This window comes from Cibotium barometz, chromosome 51, assembly GCF_041138505.1.
Source record: "Cibotium barometz isolate CiBa-2024 chromosome 51, ASM4113850v1, whole genome shotgun sequence".
NCBI classification, from domain to species: domain Eukaryota; kingdom Viridiplantae; phylum Streptophyta; class Polypodiopsida; order Cyatheales; family Cibotiaceae; genus Cibotium; species Cibotium barometz.
The window spans coordinates 4,317,893-4,342,375 of NC_141096.1; the positions used below are offsets into that span (position 1 = coordinate 4,317,893).

Consider the following 24,483-nt stretch of genomic DNA (forward strand, 5'->3'; position numbering starts at 1 on the left):
ATCAAACACTTAAGTCCCCCAATGTGGTGGAAAGAATATGACAGTTAAACATTTGAATCCCAACACATTGCTGTGCATGTGTTGAGCGTTGCTGATTTGCGAGAAAAATTGGTCAGTGTATGATTTTATTCACACCAAAAGATGTAATAGATTAAAGGCAACAAGAGCTTCAATGCTTGTGTATACTGCTTTTGCAATATGAGGTTGCTACATAATCCCCAATCCATTGCAACCTAAGCAATAGAACGAGATATACGAATGGCTCCAAAGCAAACACATGAAGTGATTGCCGAGGAAAGGGGACGTGAAGATGAAGAAGAAGAAAGGGAGATAGACTCGAACACCCTCTAATGTATCAGAGATCGATTATATAGCTCCCATTTTGCTTCGGGATGATTAAAATGACAAGACTCAATACTCCAAAACTTTTATTTTCAAACACAAGCCAGAATCAATTTAAAGACCACCAAGAACTCCAAAAATTTATTTTCATACAAAAGTCGGAATCAATTAAAAGAACACCAAGTACTTTTCATTACGCACAAAATTTTGGTGCAGTTACAAAATTTGTAATAAAGTTCATGTCTACAAAAGTTTAATATAGGGGGATCAATGTCTACAAATGTTTAATTGAGGGGGATTAAATTTAATCATCGCCTAAGTTAATAGGCGATTATGAAATGGGCTTATTAAGAAGATCGTTCAATTGAAAGTGAGGAGATTCATCTGGCAATGCTCCATACTTTTCTTCATACCGCAAGAGCTTTGCCTCTTGCGCTCTTATGGTTCTCCTTAGCTCTTCGTTCTCTCTTTGCAAGGCTTCATAGTCCTGCAGTAGTTGTTGCACTGTCGTACCTTAAGCTACTAGCGTAACTCCTTCGATGGCAAAAGATTGGATGTTCATGTGCTCATGAGGTGTGAGCACAAGAGGCTTCGTTCATTGTACTTCTCTCCCCTCCATCTTTGCTCTCTTTTTATCAGCTGGGCCACACCCCCTTGTGGTGGCTTATCATCCCAATTGACTTGCTTGTTGAGGAACTCCTTCACAAAAAAGTTGCTGGATGAACTATAGGGGGACTTAATGATTATTTGGCATCATTTTAGTTTTCTCCACAAATCTCTCCAAAAGAATGGCCGAAAGTCCCATATGCTGAAGATCTGACAACTTCGGTGGTGGGTACATTCGTTTTGGATTCTTTTGTGAGAGGTTATGTCCACTGGTCTAAACAATTGTGTGTGCACAAAAGAGTCAGGGGGACTAGATTCTTGCATTGCTCCAAGCTAAGTGGGGGGCCCTCAAGTCCCTCTCTTGGAGTTTACACGTATTTGAAACCCTCTGGTCCGCTGCTAAATATCCTTGCATCCTCGTCCCTTGAGGATGCGCTGTGCTTCTTTGTGGTCTAAATCTTCCGAAGCAAATCGGTACTATAACATTGGGGATGTCCTCTAAATCTTCCCATTCTTGATTCGCCTCCTTTGCAATGAAGTCCGGCAAGGTGATAGGGTACACTGAAAAAACAAAATAGAGAGCTAGAATAAGAACCCTTGTACTAACAATTAGAGACATTGGACATTCACCAAGATAATAGACCAAGATAATAGACAATCAATGAGACAATAGACAATCAATGACATTAGACATTCACCGAAAAATGAAAAACATGAAAGAGATATTACACATTCATTGGAAATTGAATTGCTTTAAAGAGACATTAAACAACCAATATCCAAATCACAATTACTAGATTTGTTTACAAAGTACAATTGACTTAGTCAAGACTCAAAAGGGCGTAGGCCAGCATGGCACAGTTTGGATATTACATATCCCAAGGAGAAGATGTCTTGTGCTTTGCTGAAGGGAGATGGATGCATACACAGGCTCTCAAGCACCATCCAAGGCCAATTTTGTCTGGCTTCCGCCTTTGCTAGAACAGTGTCTCGATTCAAGGAAACTACATGCTTGCGTGTCAGGGACAGGGATTTCATTAATGTCTTCACAATTTCGTGATCACGTTAACAAAACCTGTTGTTAACATATTAAAACTTGTGATCACATTGTATATTCACATGACCTAAGCAATGACTTGCCAGAACCCACTAGTCCCATAACACCTCCGGGCTTCTTGTTTTCCCGACGGGCCCGCCGAGAAAACCAAAGAACACCAGCGGGGTTCTGTTCTGTTTATAAACACTGCCCGACACCCATCGTGGAACTTTTGGGGAGATAGTCCTTGTTTTGGGGGCGTGATATCTCTCCTCAAAGTACTTGTAGAGCTCTCGAGTTGCTAGAAGTGTCCTCTTGGGAAGAACGTCCTTATCTTAGGGGCTGTCGTCTTTCCTTGTAGGCACTCCTAAGGCTATTGAGCCACTCGTCCTTAGTTCTTTGAATTGGGGACAGGGTGTGGTTTGTAGCTAATACTTGCGGGGATTTAGGGACAAATTTGGAGTCATTCAGCTTTGCATTTGAGCTACGTAGGTAATCTACCTCATTTTGCTTTATGAATGGTTTGATGGAGCCAAGAGTCCTTCTTAGGGGCTTGTATTGGTTCTTGATGGAGCCAAGAGTCCTTCTTAGGGGCTTGTATTGGTTCTTGATACTTGATATAGTTTAGAGTAGACAAGGGTCTATTGTCCTATACTAGAGTATTGGGCAAGCATAGATCTTTGATTTTCTTTGTGAATGTTAGAGAAGGTCTATTGTCCTATACTAGAGTATTGGGCAAGCATAGATCTTTGATTGTGTAAAGTATCCTTAATTGGGTACAAAAGGTATCCTTCATTGGGTGTGCAATGTGCATGATAGTTTCGAAGTAGTTTTGTAGTCAGACCTCGCAAGATAGTTTCGAAGTAGTTTTGTGTTATGTGATGATCATTTGTATTTGTCAAGATAGTTTCGAAGTAGTTTGTCTGCTAATGTATGTTTTGTAATACGTGAGTGACTTTGTTGTTTTTTAATTTGTGTATTCATGGTTATATGCTTGGTTGAATATGTTATTTTGTTGAGATGGAGGACAATGTTGGATCCAATGATACCTCCAATAGAGTCCAAATTCCAAATAGTAGGAAAAAAAAGGCACCTGGGATAGAGTGGCAATATGCAATTAACGTTGGTGATCGATTCATAGATTGGGAGTGTAAGCTATGCCATGCAGTAAAATCAGGTGGGGCGCCTCGACTAAGAGAACACTTTTTAGACGGACCGAAGAAAAAGTCATGTACCCACCCCTCTGCACCTGTAGTGGCCAAACGCATAAGAGAAGAAATTCAAAAGAAAGATTCAAGAAAACATGACACTCCTACCGTTAATGTATCAAGGCAGCAAGAACACTGTTGTTCTAATCATCAAACTCCCGCTACATCGCCTGCTTGTACTCCGAACGTCAATGTGCAACTAGAAAGTAATCTACCCAGTGCATCTTCCTGCAAGCGGAACTTTGATGTAGGAAATATACCCATGCGTCAAACTTCATTGCAAGAAAGCCTACGTCAAGGTCGGCTCGATGATGCACAACTCGCCCTTGCTAAAGCGATTTACTTTTCTGGGAGTGCTATGATGATGGTGGACAGTGAGCATTGGAAGAGAGCATGGAAGAAAATTGGTGAGTTTGGACCAGGGTTTTCACCGCCTACGTACCATGCTATGCGAAATGATCTATTAGAGAAATGTTATGCGCAAGTAAAAGAACGTGTACAAAGAATAATTCTTAGCAATATAGAGCTTTCTGGATGTAGTATAGTAAGTGATGGATGGTCTAATGTACAAAGAAAACCATTAATCAATATAATGGTTATTTCACCTAGAGGTGAGACTTTCATCCGTGCCGTGGATTCTGTTGGTTCAATCAAAACTGGGGCTTACATTGCTCAAGTCATTGGCTCTGTGAATAGAGGAAGTGGGTGCCAAAAATGTAGTCCAAATCATCATGGACAATGCAAAGAATTGCAAGAATGCATCCAAAATCCTACAGCGACAATATCCACATGTTTTTCCAGTAGGCTGTAATACTCATAGTTTGAATCAGATTCATGCTCAAGAGACAGAGAGTGTTAGATATTTTTCGACCTCGCATGTCAGTTATGTTAAAGCTTCCAGCGGAGACTAGGTTTTGCACTCACTTTTACACTTTTGAGTCTCTTCTTCGAAATAAAGATGCAGTTTGCGAAACATTTACATGCATGGCATTTCATGGCTGGGAGAGCACTCAACTTGAAAAAGTGAAAGAGAAAATCAAAGTCTTGAAAAAGGCAGCACTTACGAGAAGAAGTTGGTGGAACAGTGTGATGGATGCATACCATGTAATGATGCCTGTTATGTATGCCGTACGAAGTCTTGATCAAAGAGCGCCTAATCTCGAGAAAGCATGGATGCAATGGTGGACTGTCCAGCGGAGTTTGGAGTGTCCTGAGAAATTAGAGCATTCAGTGGTGGAAAAGCAATGGCGTGTACCATTCTCCAGTAGACAAAGAAAAGTCCTATTGAAGTACTTTCATGCTAGATGGATTGGAGCGCATTCACCACTACACAGTGCTGCTTACATGTTAGATCCTGAATATTGGAATATGGATTTGATGTCCAACGTTGAGGTGGTGCAAGATTTTTATAAAGTGGTAAAACACTTTCTATAATAATGTTGATGATCGTGTAAAGTGCATAAAGGAGATGACCTCATTTCGATTGAAAGAGGGTTTATTTTCCAACTCCCTTGTTCAACAAATGGCTAAAGAGCAACCTGCATGGAAGTGGTGGATGATGAATGGTGGTGAGCATTATGCTTTATTGCGCAACCTTGCGATGAAGGTTCTAAGTCAGTGCTCTTCAAACTCAGGCTCAAAAAGAAACTGGAGCATGTACAAATATATTCACAGTACTATTCGCAACAATCGACTTCTTGCAGATCGAGCAGATAAACTTGTTTACATGTATTGCAATGAAAAGATATTGCGAGACATTGAAAGCGAAGAGTATGAAGAAGATATGCCCAGATGGATATACAATTGTGATGATGTAGTAGACGAGAACCCCAAAACAACACATGAAAATTTCAACATTCTAACCCCTACTTGGTTAGCACAAACAATTAGATTAAAGAAGCTTTAACAATCTAATCTATATTTAGAGAAGATTCAACATTCTAATCTTCACTTAGCAATGTTAGCAAGATGACTAAAAGAGAGTCAAGATATTGATCTAAATCTCCATTATGCATGATATTAAAAGATGGGCATACTTCTGCAAAAATGAATCATCTCTAATCTCCATTAATTTAATCTTAAGTAAGATTAATCTTTTTGATTAGCAAAATGACTAAATCTTCAAAAAACCCAATGTTAATCAAAACTTTATCAAATCAAGGTTAGTGAATCATAAAATAACTCGTTATGTGTTTACTCATAAAAGATTAGCTTCTCAAGACAAAATGGGTTGATTAGCTTCTCAAGACAAAATGGGTTGATTAGCTTCTCAAGACAAAATGGGTTGATGGCTTTAGCACTATCAAGGATGACCTATAAAAGAAAAATAGGGGTTCATAGCTTGAACATGGAAGAGTACCACATAGCAAAAATATATATATAGGAGAATTCATAGAGTATGCACGTTGTAATAGCTATGCATAAGAGAATGCATAGCTATTAAAACATGGAAGAGTACCACATAGCAAAAATATATATAGCAGAATTCATATAGTATGCATGTTTTAATAGCTATATACAAGAGAATGCATAGAGCTTATTCATAAGGCTTACACACTTTCTTATTACGAGCTTACAAACTTGTGAGCTTACTAACTTATTGGCTTCTGGTCTTGCCATTTCTTTGTAAATTTTTAGCTTACAAGCTTACTCGTGACTAGTGAAATTGTGGGCTTGCTTTTTAGCTTGCAAACTTCTAGTTTATGGACTTATGGACTTTGGGTCTTGCACGCCTACCAACTTATCACCTAGTGGGCTTGAAAACTTGCTTACTTGCATACTTGTGGGATTATTGGCTTGCTGATTTACAACCTTGTGAGCTTCTAGACTTGTTGGCTTATAGGCTTGTGAGACTATAGACTTGTTAGCTTATAGGCTTGTGAGCTTAGCAAATTTACTGGCTCTTTTACAAGCTTATCAATTTACAGGCTTACTGGCTTACCCAATTGGATTATCGGCTTATGACCGGTATGGAGGCTTCCCGGCTTCTAGACTTGTTGGCTTATAGGCATGTGAGACTATAGACTTGTTAGCTTATAGGCTTGTGAGCTTAGCAAATTTACTGGCTCTTTTACAAGCTTATCAATTTATAGGCTTACTGGCTTACCCAATTGGATTATCGTCTTATAACTGGTATGGAGGCTTCCCGGCTTGTGGGCTACCATCTTGCATGCTTACTACTTTGCGAGAGCTTACTGCCTAACAGCCTCACCAACTTGTAGGCTTATTGGCTTGTGGGATTGCAGGCTCTTACTAGCTTACTATAATTACGTGCAAATTAGGCTTACTGGCTTGTAAAGGCTTATCGGCTTACCTAATTGCAAGCTCACTAGCTTATAAGCTTGCAGGCTCTTACTAGCTTACTTGTGGGATTGCAGGCTCTTACTAGCTTACTATAATTACGTGCAAATTAGGCTTACTGGCTTGTAAAGGCTTATCGGCTTACCTAATTGCAAGCTCACTAGCTTATAAGCTTATCGGCTTACTAGAGCTTATTATTTTGCCAGGACTTGTCGGATTGCATGCATCGTTGCACTCTTATCAGCTTGCTTGTAGACTCGATGGCTTGTAAGCTTGACGGCTTATTGGCTTGGGGCTTATGATCTTACCGACTTGTGGGCTTACTGGCTTGTAGAATTGTGGGCTCATTGGCTTGTAAACTCATTGCCTTGTAGGGTTGCTAACTTGTTGGCTTGTGAGCTTACCGGCTTTTGGACTAGCTTTGTGGACTTGTCTATAAGTCCGTAAGCCCGTTGCGCCCAAGCCTGCAAGTTAGTAAGATGGTGAGCCCTCAAACCAGCAATTTTGCAACAATAATTCCACAAGTCTACATGTGGCAAAGTCCATAAGGCCACAAGCCCGCAAGCTAGCAAGATCTTAAATCTTTCAAGTCTACGAGCAAGGTTGTGGTAAATTCTAGACTAATCATCAACCAGTTGAAGGGCGGGTATGATCTCGGTGATAAGCTTTTAGGTAGCCCTTGTGGTAGGCAACTTGTTAAGGTAGAATGAAAGACATGAAGAAATGTAGAAGTTCTTTATGCATGCAAGGCCTTCTTCTATTGTTGAAGTGTCTTAAACCCTTCAAAATTAGGTGGTTGGTAAAAGCAAGCCATGACTTTTGGGCACCAAGGCCACCATTGAATGATTCTACTGGTAGATTGCGGTCTGGACCTTTTTGTCCATGACTACTCACAACATGATGCTTAGAGATTGGGCTTCTTCATGACTTATACATCACCCAGAGTGAGGTTGTGTTTGTGTTGAGTTGAAGCACATCTATTCTTGGAAGCTCTTTGGAGGTACTGATAAAACAAAATTTTAATCACATGAATTCGCATTGAATTGATGTTAAGATCGTGAGAACATTATATAAAGCTATGCCACTAGGGAGCTTGGTTTGGTTGAATCTCGTCATCTGGAATAATTGGATCATCTACTATAAATTAATTGTGTTGTTAGGAGGATAAGAATCAATTTGGATTATGGCATATTTAGAGATGTGTACATTAAAAGATGGTCATATGTAGAGAGTTTTCTTTTTTGCTTTTTCAGAGCCAAGGTTTGGTATTCATGAGAATATATTTTAAGTCCTCTTTAAGAATATTATTTTTTCCTCTTGAGTAATTTGGGGACGCCTAGGTTACTCTTGGGTCATGCCGGCTAGGTTAATATCGTGGGTGACACCACTGTAAATATTAATACGTGCAGTATATGACGTATGCTTAGGACCGTCTAGGATTATTTCAGTTAGGTTTGTATGGCAGGGTGATTCCTGGGGTACTTACGCCTGGTAGTCATGAGTTGGTGATGGTTTGTGCCTGTTTAATATTTATGGGATTAATTTAATTATTAATTGGACTTATATTTTTAGGTGATGAAGATTATGAGGATTGATAAATAATGTTGAGGAGAATGTTTCTTATGTGCATCATATTTATTTTTATAAGCGTAGCTTGTAACCTTAGTAGTTGATTTTTCCATTTTGATACATTGGGAAAAATACATTTATAATGTTGAATTTATTAAAGCCTAAAGGCTTTACCCTAGCCCTAATTTTTGGGACACTCTATTTTTGTTGTGGAAGAGTGTCGTGCTCTCTAAAAGCACACTTTGTATATTTTTGGGGGCTATGGCCTATTTTTGATTGAAAGCTAATGTGGGGAAGGCCATGCACAAGGGGGGGAAGATTGCACCCAGCATGTTTGTCTTGGAGCTAAGTATTATGTTTGCCATGTTTTTGTTCAATTTATTTGATTTTCTTGAAACCTGCAAAGCATGTGTTTTCATGGTTGAATTTATGTGTTGAATTTCTCAAGTGTTCCACAAGCTATCCTAGAGAACGATTCCGTTTTCAGGTATAAATAAGGGTTGATCCCCTCTCCTAATTCAAGAATGAGTCTTGGGATTCTATCTTTTTATCAATTGATACTCTTTTCTTCCTCTCTTTCTCTTTATCTCTTCATCGATCATGCTTTCAAGCACACGTTGAGGCACCAAAAGAGTCCTCACATTTTTGGTGAACCCAACATGAAAACCTCTGGCTTTGGTGTGGGAGATAGAAAGAGAGAGAAGCATTGTTTTTATAAAATTTTAAAAAGAATTTTTTGTGTGTATACTTGAAAAAAAAAAAGATAGATTTTTCAATTCGGAAAATTGGGATGAAGAGCTTGAAAAAATTACTACCTTTAGTAAGGCATGGGAGGAACTTCAAGCCCCAGTAAACGTTGAACCACGACTTTCTCAATCAGAAAGACATAAGAAACTGTAGTTCTGATTAAGGACTTCAATCATCTGATTCAATTGTACTTCAACAATTGTCTAATCTAGGACTTTAATCATCTGATTCTATAACAATTTGCTCGCTTGATTCTACTTCAACAACAATCACCCGATCCAGAACTTCAAACGTCCAATTCAACTCTAAATCTTTAACAAACTAATAGATTAGTCATCATCTGGTGACTTATTTCAAGCTATTTTGATCATGTCTCTTTCTCAAATTTAATAACAGCCACTAACAAGAGGACTTGCCTCCCTCCCCATATGGTCCTTGGATTAGAGCAGATGACAAAGATTGAATTTATTATATTCATAGAGACTAAAGCCACACTACTTGTAGACCTCCACAATCGATGCAGGAACAAGATCCTCTAGTCATAGAGGAATGATACAAAAATGTGGTCTTACACAAAGATGACAAAATAAAGGAAGATGAGGACAATGAGAAGCTTGTATCCGACTTTCATATGATCATAAGCTACATTCTCACTCGTATAATTAGTCAATTGCACAAACAAAGGTTAGACGCATCTAAAGGTGAGTTGCAAAGACAAAAGAAGAATTGGTTGAAGAAGTAGTAAGATGAAGGACAATCAAGTAGGACCTCCAAGAATGACAACAAAGGTATCAAACTAAAATTAGTAGGGATCAATGCACACCTTGATGAGATGAAGGTGAAGGCTGAGTTTGACAAAAAAGTGTTAACATTTCAAACTCATGAAGAATAATCTCGTATATCAGATATTACACTAGGATAATCGGCATGTGCTGAAGTCATTTTTGGGGTCCATTTCTTTAAATTTGCAGCAAGAAAATGAGCTCTAGGCCAAGCTACAACAAACAAAGAAAGACTTTGAGGCAAGAAAGTAGTTTGGGAGAGGAGCAAATCACCAAATTTCACAAGGCTGAAGAAGTAAAGAAACAACAAATGGAATATTTGGAAAAAGAGACAAAACACTAGAGATAACCATCAATAGCCACTAGCAAGCTATGTCACACCTTACATACTCCACCTAAGAAGTAAAGACAAAACTACAAATCAAAGAGGAGGTGCTTCAATAGACACTCTTGTAGAGCTAGAGGAATAGGTCAAGCACATGAAGCCACTACACGATATAATCAACTTCTACAAAAAAAAGGGCTACAAGAGAAGTGGCTATTACAACACTATTGGTAAAGAAAGATCAAGTGATAGCCCAATTGGAGAAATAGCTGAGCTAACAACTCAAGCCGCAAGCTGAAGAGCCAAATGTCCACATGAAGTTATTCATGGAGTAAGCCTCGTAGTTGGCCCTTTGTGTGGCTGGTGACTTCTCGGGCCCCTCCTCAAACTTTAACACTTTTCTTTTCTACACTAACCCTCTCTTTCTTACTATATGACCTATACATCAATGAAGATTTGACAAGATCTCTCTAGGGGGGTACATTGCATTAGTCCAACAAAATTTTAATAGAGATTTTCCTCCTCAAACTTTAACACTTTTCTTTTCTACACTAACCCTCTCTTTCTTACTATATGACCTAGCCATTAGTGAAGATCTGACTAGGGGGGACACCTCATCAGTCCAACAAAATTTTGATAGAGATCCTAACCCCACCATGATTATGGCCATTTCCCATAATGATATTTATCTTATAAATTATACGACCATGTATACTTACACTATACCCAATAGTACTTAACTTTTGATCATGGTGCTGATTACTAATGAATTCTACCATTTTGGATGAGAGGGAATATATACTTGAGCTCTCTACGCCCCTGAACCTTCCCTCCACTTCCATCAATTTTGAAACCCTTACTAACTCATTCTCTTGGTTCTAAACCCAGGGATGGATAGAGGCCTACGACACATACAAGTATCTAAGCTTACATGAGACTAAACTATACTGTCCTTAAGGTATACTAAAGCTCTATCACAAAATTTATAAACATTCAGAGAAAATTTTATTATCTCTGGTATATAAGCTTTCTATCGAACATATTGAGTATTCTATTATTATTACTCAACATGAAGAGAAATTGGAACAGAATATGTTTATTGATACCACACTAAGCCCCTCCACCCCCAACTCTTGATAAAGATAAAGAGGGGGAACATGCTTACCATTATACTTATCCTCTTAATAGGCCTCTGTCCTCCAAGCTCCTTCCCTCTCCTGAGCTAGCCCCTAAAACCACTAACATTGATGAACCTCTTAATGTAGCTTCTTCTTCTTTCCATCATTGACACTCTTGTTCTTGAGTAGTCACCATTTCTAAAGCCAACATCACTGAGCTACACTGAGGTACACCCACCCCCTTTACCATGTATGCAGACTATTCTAACGAAGATAGTTTGACACAACTTTTTGTTAATAGATTATGAGGATATCATTAGAGTGGGGAAACCTAATCATGTTGCCGCCAAAGTTATTCTTTAGGGTGCTCATGCAGGTAATGCCCTTTAATCCAACAATGCGACTATTCCCAAAGGCTTACAATGCAACTCTTAGAAGCCTACCTTATGTGCCATATCCTATCAGAGCACCTATGCCATAGTGGGGGGGGAGGTTTTCCAATGGTATGAGAAGGTACTCTATGAGAGAACATGGCTATTTCGACAAAGCTCACAAATCCACCAACTACAAGATTTGTTTAAGAGTTTTTAGCCATATATATGATTGCATAACAAGAGCATCCCATACAAACAGGAGGTGGGTACTTCAAGATTCAAGGCAAGCCCAAGATTAAAGACTTTGTCATTCAACCCAAGTGTGGTGAAAAGAGTTCTTGACAATACCTAAATATGAAAGTATACACATGTGGTCATTATTGACATAGTTTGTGTCCCTATACGTGCTAATCAAAAGAAGACTATTTTCCCATTAGCATTTGTAGAGTAGAACAGAATAGGGATTCCCATGCTTACTTCAACTTTCCCGTATTTGAAGCATAGTTTGACTCCATAGAGAGTCAAAGAAACAGACTTCTACTATTGATCAAAGCATGGAGCGGGATCCCTGATCCAGTTACGATAGTTGTGTGCCACTTCCTAAAATTGATTATAGTTTTATTGGATTAAAAAAGGAAGCAATGGAGAATTTTGACAAAGAACTGATATGTTTGGACATGAACAGAAGAGCAAGTGATTCTATATTTTTATCATCCTCTAAGGGCAACATACACATCACCTTTGAACACATGATCGATACATCAGTTTAGATGCCTCATACTTATTTTCGATGCACTCTACGCAAGCTTCAGCCACATAGAAACCATTTTCGGTTAAAGCTTAGCGATATGGCTTTTGAGCCTTGACAATTATCCGAAGGTAGGGGGGATTATAACCCCATTTTGGGCTTAACAAAGGCACTCCCTTCTACACACGAGAGTAGCAGAATAAGTGTCATGTAAACGACACTATAAACATTGTATATATTATGTGAAAAGAAGAAAAATGAATAAGATTAATAGATTAGCCTGGCTTATGTCTCTACATATGACAATGTGGTAGATATGTTCATGAAGGCTCTCTTATGAGAGAAGTTAGAAGCTCTTTGTAAACCTTTGCGCTTATCACCATCTAGGGATTGATTAGCCACATGCTCCCCACAACATTATCACTATATAGGGGTATGACCTAGGGGATTCACTCATAATAAAGGGGGACATCACTTGCATGCATAAACATCAAGAAAACCCCTTATATATGATGTTCATAAGATGATAACACCCCCTTTTTAAGCTTATAAGGATACCTTTAAAAATGACTATGGCATCCCCCTTCCTTACATCTATGTTAGGAAATCATCACTGTAAATCACCACAACCTACTTGAATCATTATTGAAGCATGTTGTAATCATTTCTTGATATCATTAGATCATTACCATTCATGCACCATGAAAGTAAGTACTATCAAGGCCCCCTTCCCCTAAATTAAATTTAAGATTTAGTATTCACCTAAATACATGGCCTTAACCCTACCTTATAAGCTTATACCTCATTTCAAAAAAACGCCCTCTTGTACACTCACGTGATATCATAAGTTTTCTAAGAGTGAATCCCTCGGGGGATATGATGTGTGGACGTAGGAGCTAATAATGAATCGGGGCACTTTTTCCTCCTTAGAAGGTTTTTTCCCTCGAGCGTATATACACACTCTTATGAGTGAGTGTGTAAGTGACCTTATCATGTCACTTCATTTGTACTTTGCTCATTCTCATCAATCCACTTTGAGTGTTTTGATTCTCTATATCTCCGCTTGTTTGTTGCATCTGCATGTATTTGTGTGTGTGTGTGTGTGTGTGTGTGTGTGTGTGTGTGTGTGTTGCTACCTTTGTCTCCACTATAACATAGAGCTCTATGTAGGCTCCTATGCAATGCTTAAGAGATACATAGGCTCCATGTATTTGTGTGTGTGTGTGTGTGTGTGTGTGTGTGTGTGTGTGTGTGTGTGTGTTGCTACCTTTGTCTCCACTATAAAATAGAGCTCTATGTAGGCTCCTATGCAATGCTTAAGAGATACATAGGCTCTATAAAATCATATACATAGGCTCTACTACTTTACTTAAAAGCATGCGTAACGCTATATATATCTCTTAACTTACTTTGCTTAAGAACATAAGCTACTAAGCATAACTACTCTTGCAAAGGAGTATGCACAACATAAAACTAAAGCATAGAAGCATTCATAGCTTTATGCATAAAGCCTTTATGCTTTATGCATAAAGCCTTTAAGCATAACTACTCTTGCAAAGGAGTATGCACAACATAAAACTAAAGCATAGAAGCATTCATAGCTTTATGCTTAGGTTCTTAAGTTATGGGGATAGCTAAAGGCTAAAGCATAGAAGCATTCATAGCTTTATGCTTATGTATAAAGACTATGCATATAAGTATAAAGAATTTACATAACTTTTCCATTCATCAAAGGTACACGCCTCCACCAACTACAAGCTTATCTATTAGTGGTACCCTCTATCTTCTTAAATGAAATTTCTTGTTAATGAGATTTTCATTCTCTTTGTGGTTTTTTCTCACTTTATTATTTTATTTTTTTTCTATGTTTATTCTTTGTAGAGTGTTCCTCGATGTTTAAGAAATGTCATCTTCTACTCCATTGCCCTTTTGTGCTAGGGAGATTATTTTATCATATTCGTGCATGTAGGCTCTTATGCATGCAAAGGGCTATGTAAGCTCTTATGCTTACATCTTTATATCTCTATCTCTATATCTCTATATTATCTTAAGGAAGAGCTTCACAAAGCTACCATGTGGCAAGAATTTGGAGGTTCGGGAAGAAGAAGAGGAGGTTTGAGGAGGTTTGGGTAGAATTTGATTTTAGAGGCCTCAAAAGACGTGCAAAGCACTGGTTCCCAACTAGTAGAGCTTAATGGTTCCCAACTAGTAGAGCTTAAATCAATAAGCCTACAAGTCTACATGTGTAAGTAGTAAGTCCTTAACTTTGCAAGTCTAATTCTACAATTTTGCAAGTCCGTAAACCTCCAATTTCGGAAGGCCACCACCCTTTTATGTATTTTATTATTTATTTATTTTACTTTGATATTATTAAACACCCCCCACTTTCTTTTCCCCTAGAAAACCTCCCTTCTTTATTTCTTTTTCCCTAAAAATGAATAATTATTTTTTTAAAGGTAATTAAATAAAATAGCACACCAGAGAGCAGGTCTGCATGGCGCGCGCATTGGTGGGGGCAAGCGCAGGCCACAGGCGATGGCGTGCAGGCCAGGGCGTGGCGTGGCGTGGCGTTCGTTAGGGCGATAGGCAGAATCAGGGCGATCTCTGCGGTACTTCTGACCGGCAAATCACGACATTTTGATGGCAATTCCCTGCAGGCTGGCGGTGTTCGGTGGCTCTACAGCGGGCGTGGGTGGCGATTCCGATGCAAATCATCTCTTAAAACACTTATTCACCCAGCCAGCCAGAAAAAGAGCGAGAAAGGACTTTATCACACAAGAAAGGCGAAAAAAGGAGGGAAAAACTCTTTTCCCAGCAGCCAGTGAGAAAAAAGAAAGGTACAATCTCTTTCCCCTAGGTATTTATAACGAAAAACCTATAAATTTTATCAATTTTCGTAAAGGCAAGAGTGATTTTTTTTTTTGAATTTTAACCAGTGTAAAATACATTGAAGGACTGCTTTTCTTTAGCACTGTGGGAAGAAGCTTGAAAAAGCAAAGAGCCAACAAGACGACAAAACGGAAGCCGATCTAAGACAAAGACTAGAAACAACAAGCAAAGTAGAAAGAAAATCCAAGACGGCAAGACACCGAAATAAGCAAAGAACAAGTGCAAGAAGCCAAGACAATAGTGCATGTGGTTAGCCGGAAGGTTAGGCAACCAAGAAGACGAGAAAAAGCAAGCAAACCAAATAGGGGCCCTACAATGAGCGAAAAATCAAAATCGATTAATTAATAAGGGGAAGTTGGGATAACCTTTGTTAAGAGTTTTAAAAAAATTAAACGCTGCAACTTCGTTCGAAGCCTGGGACCATGAGCATGTCAGGGGTTAACCATGCTCTTCATCCAGCCCAAGCACAAAAAGACCATGTTTGTCACATTGCAAAGGGTCAATTGTCGTGAATGTGCAGGCTCCAAATGCCATTGCCTAATTCGAAGTCCGAGATGGTCATGTTATCTTGCACGTTGCATAAGGGTTGCCTGTCCCCGCGGCATCAATCTCCCTGACTCACTGTCTGCTGATCTCTATCTTTATCTCTCTCTCTCTAAAATGAACGATGGAACCTGGGCAAGGGAGGAGGTGACATATTGGTCTGATGGCACAGGCAATGCAGAGAGGAAACGATTGATACGCAGAGAGAAAATGAATGATTGGTGGTGGAGGGAGCACCTAGCGGCCTGACATATAGGGGAGTTAACCCTCATTAGGGTTGGCTAATTGCTAGTTCCCAAACCGACCCTTGCATAGCCTTCTTTCTCTTCTCCTCACCCTCTCTTTTGTGCAAGGAAGCATGTTCATTTTGGTTAACATCGAAAGAGGTCATCAAGGACCAAGTCTAGCTGATGGAGGGGTGATACATGTGAACAAACGAGGAACAAACATGCCATAGTAAATCTGATCAGAGGCTCAGTTTAGCAGTCGAGTTCCTTTGTTGACAAACATAACACCTAAGAGTCCTACATCAACCTATGAACCTTAAGATTTTGCCAAAGTGGTCTACTATCCCTCTCACAACATCTAGTCAAATAAGGATCATTCCAAGGACAATTTTCTCTACCAATCACACACCTTGGCTATAGGGCACCATGATCCACTACCTTGAGTACCACCTACATATCGGATCAACATCAGCCAGAAAGTATAGGCTCTTAAAGTGTCATGCCAAGGTGATCTATATAAAGAGTCAAGGAAAGAAAGTGTTTAAAGGTGAAGCCTATCGTATTGTCCTCCGAAAGATAACTTAGGAACTCCCGATAGTTAAGTTTTTGCCATATCTGTTGCTCCATCTGAAAGAGAAACCCAATAAAGTATTGCTAGTTTAGTTTGAGTCTTTACAATATGATGAAATCACATCTGATATCGTATGCTCACATCTAAACCTGGCTCAGCTCTAATACCAAATGTTCCCCTACATCTATGTAGTGGAATTACACTAAGGGTAGAGCGACTTACTTAGGGCCTCATATCACAAAGTCCTAACACTTAGCTATTCTATTAGATCCTCTCAGTCTTATTAGAAAAATCCTCAACACTAGAAAGTTAAATGATTCCTTTACGTATTTTCCCTTTATAGTTTTCTGATAGAACAATCCTTACACAAAGGAAACATGAATGATTCCTCTCGGTATTTTCCCCTTCATAATTCTCACAAGCAGGTCATATCTAGTTCAGCTCCTTGATGAGGGTTAATAAAATGTCCCATCTATTGGAATTAGGGTATTCTAGGAGAAGCTACGGAGGATAAAAGATATCCATGATTTGTAAGAGTAGATTGCAAGTAGAGAGATCATGTGGAAGCTCAACCCATGAAAATGGTACACAAGGAGAGGGAGAGTGTGCCAAGTTGCACTATACGTTATACGAGTTATAAGTTATACACAAATAAGGGCGTATTTAGTCAAATACACTTAAAACACGGTCGTATTATTCCATGCCACGTCGAACATTAGTCGACTTAACATTTTAGTCCCAGCAAATCGATTGTATGGTATTCGATCGAATGTCATACGATCAAAAGGTATTCTATCATATGCCTTTCGTTCGAATTCAATTCTATCGAAACAATTACTATTAGCTATACAAGCTTACTTATGGGCTACATTGTCATTGTACAATTTCCCGGGTTCCTACAAAAGGAATCTGCCTCTTGACACTTGTGCTAGTAAGAAAAAAAAAATCTAATTTAGTTAGAACTATTAAATTAGGCAATTTAGGTAGGTTGAGACCCTTGTGTTTCAACATAGTTCACACTAGGGTTAGTGAGTCTAAGTAGTTAGAATCCCTTGTGTTTGAACATTGTTCACACTAGGGTTTAGATCAATTACAATAGCTAGAGTCCCTTGTGTTGGAATATTGTTCACACTAGGTCTTAGGTCAATTAAAGTAGTTAGAATCCCTTGTGTTGGAGCATTGTTCACATTAGGGCTTAGGTCAATTAAAGTAGCTAGAATCCCTTATGTTGGAACATGGTTCACAGTAGGGTTTAGGTTAATTAAAGGAGCTAGAATCCCCTATGTTGGAACATCCTTCACACTAGGGTTTAGGTTACTTAAAGGAGCTAGAATCCCTTGTGTTGGAACATAGTTCACACTCGGGTATAGATTATTAAATTACAAAGCTAGAATCCCTTGTGTTCGAACATAGTTCACACTCGGGTCTAAGGGGGGGCGGGACATTGTTGATAGACCGTGTTAGAAGCTAGCTTCATAAATGGCATTGGGGTAGTAGGATTCAATAAATGGCATTGGGGTAGTAGGATTCAATAAGCGTGGATATTTGTTGTTATTTGTATTTGCTTCTTCTTGCATTGCTCCAAGCTGAGTGGGGGGGCCCTCAAGTCCCTCTCTTGGAGTTTACACGTATTCGAAACCATCTGGTCCACTGCTAAATATCCTTGCATCCTTGTCCTTGAGGATGCGCTGTGCTTCTTTGTGGTCTAAATCTTCCGAAGCAAGAACTCGATACTATAACATTGGGGATGTCCTCTAAATCTTCCCATTCTTGATTCACCTCCTTTGCAATGAAGTCCGGCAAGGTGACAGGGTACACTGAAAGAGAGCTAGAATGAGAACCCTTGTACTAACAATTAGAGACATTGGACATTCACCAAGATAATAGATAATCAATGAGACAATAGACAATCAACGAGACAATAGACAATCAATGACATTAGACATTCACCGGAAAATAAAAAACATGAAAGAGATATTACAAATTCACTGGAAATTGCTTTAAAGAGACATTACACAACCAATATCCAAATCGCAATTACTAGATTTGTTTACAAAGTACAATTGACTTAGTCAAGACTCAAAAGGGCGTAGGCCAGCATGACACAATTTGGATATTACATATCCCAAGGAGAAGATGCCTTGTGCTTTGCTGAAGGGAGGTGGACGCATACACAAGCTCTCAGGCACCATCCAAGGCCAATTTTGTCTAGCCTCTGCCTTTGCTAGGGCAGTGTCTCGATTCAAGGGAACTACATGCTTGCATGTCAGGGACCATGTAGACCTTCCCAATCTCCGGTACCAGCATAAACTTCATCATTTGTCGTCGAGAAGTGAATCTAGCTAAACTCACAAAATTATGGGGGGAGCTTTTTTACCATCTATGGTGCATACCCACATCCAATTGTGGGGTTACCGCCGTTCTAATGCTTGAAAATGATCATGGGTTCTTTTTCATCGCGGCATAGTCCAAGAGGATTAACTATGCCGTGATGAATGACGTCCATTGCGGGGTGGCCTCGATAGCTACTGCATGATCTCTTCCTACCTTCACTTCATCAGTCTTGATTACCTTGCAAACATACCACTATTCAGGGAAGTTATTATCATGAACCTTGCATTTGGTGGCATGTGCAAAGGTTCCCTCCCCCAGTTGTGGTGAAAGGACATCAAACTCTATTTGATTTTGTCGCAAGATAAATAAAGTAGGACCTCCGGAGATTGTGGCTCCATGAAATGATCTCTGCGCTTGGAGTCACAACACCTATGGTAGTGGCTGTGACCCCTGACTTGGAGTTGGAGTTTCGCGTTGCTTCCTCTTGCATGTTGCTATGCTTCTTTTTCTCCATACGGCCTCTATATACTGTAGCTTTGCTTGAAAGGTCGGATCTGATCTTTTCTGAGCAAGAAAGTGACCAATGATGGAGCAAGAGATTTCTCCTATGCACCTTAAGCATTCCTTCCTGATTTCCCCATCTTTAAGTGAAAGCACGTGCAGCTTAAGGAAGGGATCATACTCTATCAAGGCCTTCCATGCTGCGGCCACCATGATACTAGAAATCTCTTGGAGATTGTTATCAGTTGCCTGGAGGAGCTGATCTCTCTCTACTTCAGGTTTGACACTCAAAACATTCCCAATTGCCATTATAAGTTCATGATGTTAGTCCCTTATCAATTGGAGTTTTCGTACAAATCCCTCAAGCAATTGCTCTGGCACTTGCTCTAATGCTTGCTTATGCGCTTGGGTAGGCACTTGCTCTAGCTCTGAAAAGCTCATGGCTAAATCCAGGTATACCAATAAACCTGTCGAGATGAAAATGGACAATTTATAGCAATACATAGATGGAGACATTCACATTAGTGCGTACGTGTGTGCATTAATATTTATGCGATAATGCTTACATAACTAATTTGACTACAATAACAAACAAAGGACAAACATTCATACATGTGTGTGTGTGTGTGTGCATTAGGCTTAGACATCAGTGCTTAGATGTTTCGGTTCTGCATTTTGTTTTGTCTTTGTGAACGGGGTGAAACGTTTCATACCAAAACTCTGCATTTTGACATGAAACGTTTCGTGGTGACGCTGGTGTATCCACATTAATACATGTAGACAATAACACACAAAGGACGTGAAGACAATAACAAACAAAGGACAAACATTAATACATGTGTGTATGTGTGTGCTAAACATAAGCCTGTATATGCGCTAATATATATGTATACGCATAACCAAGACAAGACTCCAGAGATGAAGTAAAATGGGTAGAATAGTCAATGGGTATGCGCTAATATATGTGTATACGCATAACCAAGACAAGACTCCAGAGATGAAGTAAAATGGGTAGAATAGTCAATGGATATGCGCTATACATAGTCAATGGGTAGAATGCTGATTCCACCATGGATATACCTAAGCTATATAGTCAGTAGATAAAGAAAACTATGGATATGCCTGGTTTCAAAGCTACAAACCTAAATCTAAAGCATGATAGAATCATGAATGTTGATTTCACCATGCGTGGCTATGCAAAAGCCTATCATAATGAATGGAGTGAAAGAAAGTATCAAGCTCGCTGAACTTCGATACCACCCGTAACAGTGGCATAGACGTTCAACTATCTCAACATTGCATCCCCCTACCATTCCTAGGAAACATAAGTGCTCAAAGTGCCACCCGAATCAGTGGCACTGAGTACAAATGCTTGGGGTGTTCTAGCAACTAATCTATATTCTAGAAACTACGATATAGGAACCTGAAAAGTACAATAATGCCGCCCGAACCAGTGACAAAGTTGTACACAGGTGGTGTCTAAAGAGAAGAGGGAAAGACCTTGAAGTGATACATTGCCACCCGAAACAGTGACAGAGTACTCACACGGGTGAATACAAACAAAAACATAGAAGTACACAATGCCACTTGAAACAGTGGCACAGTGCACACAGGTAGCAAACAAACAAACCTAAAATCACCACACCCATCGCATCACTTAGTAGTGGTGAAGAAGGCTACAGGGTGAATACAAACAAAAACATGGAAGTACACAATGCCACCTGAAACAGTGGCACAGTGCACACAGGTAGCAAACAAACAAACCTAAAATCACCACCCATCTCATCACTTAGTAGTGGTGAAGTAGGCTGCAGTAATCACAACAACATCTGATTCAATGTTGCAGTGACACTGCAATGCAAATGCAAATGCAAATGAAGATTTAGAAAAAAATAATTTAAATATGCTTTTCACACAAATTGTTGTCCCACAGTGGTATCCATAACAATAGCGGAGTGGGAAAACATATGTAATGCAAATGAGAACAAGGCATTTTTTGAAAATTTAAAACAAATTCTAATTTGAAAACACATTTAAAAATTCTAATTTAAAAAAGCTAAAATTTAAAATTTTTGCTTTTTTTACCGATGCAAATGGTGAGAGAGAGAGAGAGAGAGAGAGAGAGAGAGAGAGAGAGAGAGAGAGAGAGAGAGAGAGAGAGAGAGAGAGATGGTGACAATGGGGGGTGATTTCGTGTTTTTTATTTCGACGCTTTTTATTCGATCGAATGGCTTTCGTTCGAATATCTTTCGATCGAATCAAATGCTTAAAAAAATGTTATTCCTTGAATTATACATTTATTCACGTTTATCCTCGTATTTTTCGGTAAATATCATTATACGAGACATATAATGCAACTTAGAGAGTGTGTGAGAGAGTAAGGGGAGAGAGAGAGAGAGAGAGAGAGAGAGAGAGAGAGAGAGAGAGAGAGAGAGAGATGTTAACACACAATAGAGCAGTTGCACCACACAAGAATAATTGTATTATGATAATACTTCCACCACCATGTGCAATCAGGCTTTTATAGACACCAAGGCCTTATCTTTTGACCCTAAATAAGAGGGTGTTCACACCACTAAGGACACTTGATGAGACTTTATACTAACTTTGAAATATGCAACAAACACCCCTTCATGATGAGCAATATTGGCAAAACCAAACTAGTGTGCATGTGGGAGATGTGGCATCTTGCCAATCAAAAAGGTAAAGTAAAATCTAGCATTGAAACATGTTTCTACATCGTGCTCAAGCCTCACATACATCTCTAATAAGGTGGAATAAAACAGTAAGAGGTAGGTGGTTGGTGCAGGAACAAGGTTTTCCCTACCACAATGCTTTACTAGGGAAATGATTGTGAATCCACGTTAGAGTCATGGAGAAAGACATGGTGGTTAAAAATAATAAAACTAACCCAATAATGGAGACACAGCCTAGCAGTAAGGTATTGAAGTCCCATGCAGGAGGTTCTGGGTTCAAAACCTGCTGGCTGTTAACAGCAGCGCACGGCACATAGCGCGCACACACACACACGAACACAAAAGATCCCAAATAATAATAATAATAATAATAATAAAATTAAGATTACTTGAAAGTTCAATGCCTTAGGCGAGTAGCATAAAGTTGAAAAGGACGTTGTTGAAGACTAATTTCCTACTTTTTAGAGAATAGTCACCTCAAGGTTACAAATGATTCATAGAGGGAAGCGGTTCAACACAATTTGGATTAGTCTATATGTAGTCGATTGACCAAAGAAAATACTATTTTACCTTTGTGATATAGACAATTTTGATCGATCTTTAGTAAATTGAGGAGAATTTGCTAGTTGAATATTTACCTGTGTGCCCAAGGAAAACACTATTTACTTGGATTGATCTTGAGGTAAATTTGGTAGTTGGAATATCTCTGTGACTTTGCTTGGTCAAGGCTCGCTTTTCCTCTTTTTCATCTCCAAAGGGTGATTGTACATATAAGCGCTTAATGTTGTGAGTTCTCTTCTCTGGTGCTGTATAGTCGAGAGATCTTCTTTTCTTGGTGTTCTTTGGGTGCTACAAGATTTTTGGATTGACATCGCTTTTGTCTCTCAAACGATTTACCAGTTTTAGCACTCAGGGCTTCTTCACAAGACAATATGGGTCACTGCGATCATCATCATCATCAATATTGCCATCATCATAAGCTGAAGGAGAGGAAACGAGCAGCTTGCATCGTCTGTTCTCTCTTTCTCGTCTTCCTCCTTATCCTTTTTCTTATTCTGTACTTCACTCTATTCAAGCCCAAGGATCCCACAGTGCAAGTGCCTGAAATGCAATTTGTGTCCTGTAGTCTTGTAGGAACCCCACCCAATCTCACTTCTGTGAGCCTGACCTTGAGTTTGGAAGTCTCTATCTACAATCCAAACAGGGGCGATTTTTACATTGAAGACGGTAGCGCGGCTTGTTTGTATAATTACGGGGGGGCGCAGGTAGGGGTGGCTACAATCCCTTCAAACACAGTAGTATCCTCTCAGTCATTCAACACGATTGTGGTGAGTCTGATGAGTACGTCCAGCCCAATCCAGTTGGTCGACGCTGCAAGCGTGCAGGACTACACAACAACTCACACGCTGGTGCTGCCCATTAACACTGAAGTCACAATTACTGGCCATGTCACCACTGCCAACGTCTTCTCTCACCACTCGTATGTTGTCTGCAAATGCGACATGACTGTTGCCGTGGGTAGTTCCAAGGGCTCCATCCAGTCCTACACGTGCCAGAAAAGCTACTCGCTGAATGAGTGATCATCATGAAGAAACATCTGCAGCAGCAGCCCAGTGAATTAGGTGTGCCTCCACCAATAGTTGTTGTAATTATTGAGAGAGGCTTAGAAGCCGCTTAACTATTTGCTTTAGCTTGTGTTAATCAATGCTGCATGCTTCAATTCCCTGATGTAAACTCTTTTACGTTTCTTCGCCCTTATGTTTAATGTAGTAAAGCAATGCCATGGACTCAAATTAATCTTCATTTTGGGTCTCCAATATTATCCTATTTTTCATTTTGTTAAACTCGAATTCAGCTTTATTTTTAAAAAATTCAATTATTATCCTATTTTTCATTTTTTAAAAAAAACTGGAATTCGGTTTCATTTTTTAATATAAAAGAGGGGGGTTGTTTTGGGGACGGTAACACGTGTGAGATTTCTTCGAGGACGGCAGGCAGTTCTGACTTGACTTGACTTGACCCACGTACATGTCTTTTTGATAGAGAAGACGCACGTAATCTTGTTTTCAACCCATGAAAGATTTATAAGTGATGCATGAAATAGGATATTACAAGTTTTCTTTTGGCTAAAGTGGGCCTCACAAGATAGTACAGAAAGGTGATTAGACCGACGATAAATGTATCATTCTTAAACACGCTAGAGAAAAGTATATTTTTATGTTAGTATAGCTAAGTTAAAAGAAGGAGTAGTAGTTTAACTCAAAGATCTAACATGTCAAGATCCTATTACATGGATCATGGCACATTAGAGGAATGGTAGATTCATACAATATTTAATATCCAACTTTGTTCTAGACAATGTGCGAGGTAATGAGACTCACGAAAATGTAAACTAACCAAGATAATTTTTTAAAGAGAAGATAATTAATAAGATGGAAAGCATGACCCATAGTAGTAGTTGCCGATATATAATTACGAAAAAAAGGTTGAATGATTGTCAATATGTAAGAAAACACACCACGTGGCTTAACGCAACTCACGCTCACCTTACAAGGAGAAGATGTAGA

The 24,483-nt window shown here is 39.2% G+C and overlaps 1 protein-coding gene across 1 annotated transcript; it reads left to right on the forward strand.

The window, feature by feature from the left end:
* The first annotated feature begins 22,705 nt into the window (after positions 1 to 22,705).
* LOC147609231 (uncharacterized) lies at positions 22,706 to 23,716 on the forward strand. Its single transcript, XM_086787738.1, has one exon. The coding sequence runs from the start codon at positions 22,849 to 22,851 to the stop codon at positions 23,494 to 23,496; it is 648 nt and encodes a 215-aa protein (XP_086643864.1). The 5' UTR covers positions 22,706 to 22,848; the 3' UTR covers positions 23,497 to 23,716.
* Positions 23,717 to 24,483: the final 767 nt, after the last annotated feature.

Bases quoted from the DNA above. Each gene is read 5' to 3' on its own strand.
- LOC147609231 (XM_086787738.1), top strand. From the start codon at position 22,849: ATGGGTCACTGCGATCATCATCATCATCAATATTGCCATCATCATAAG.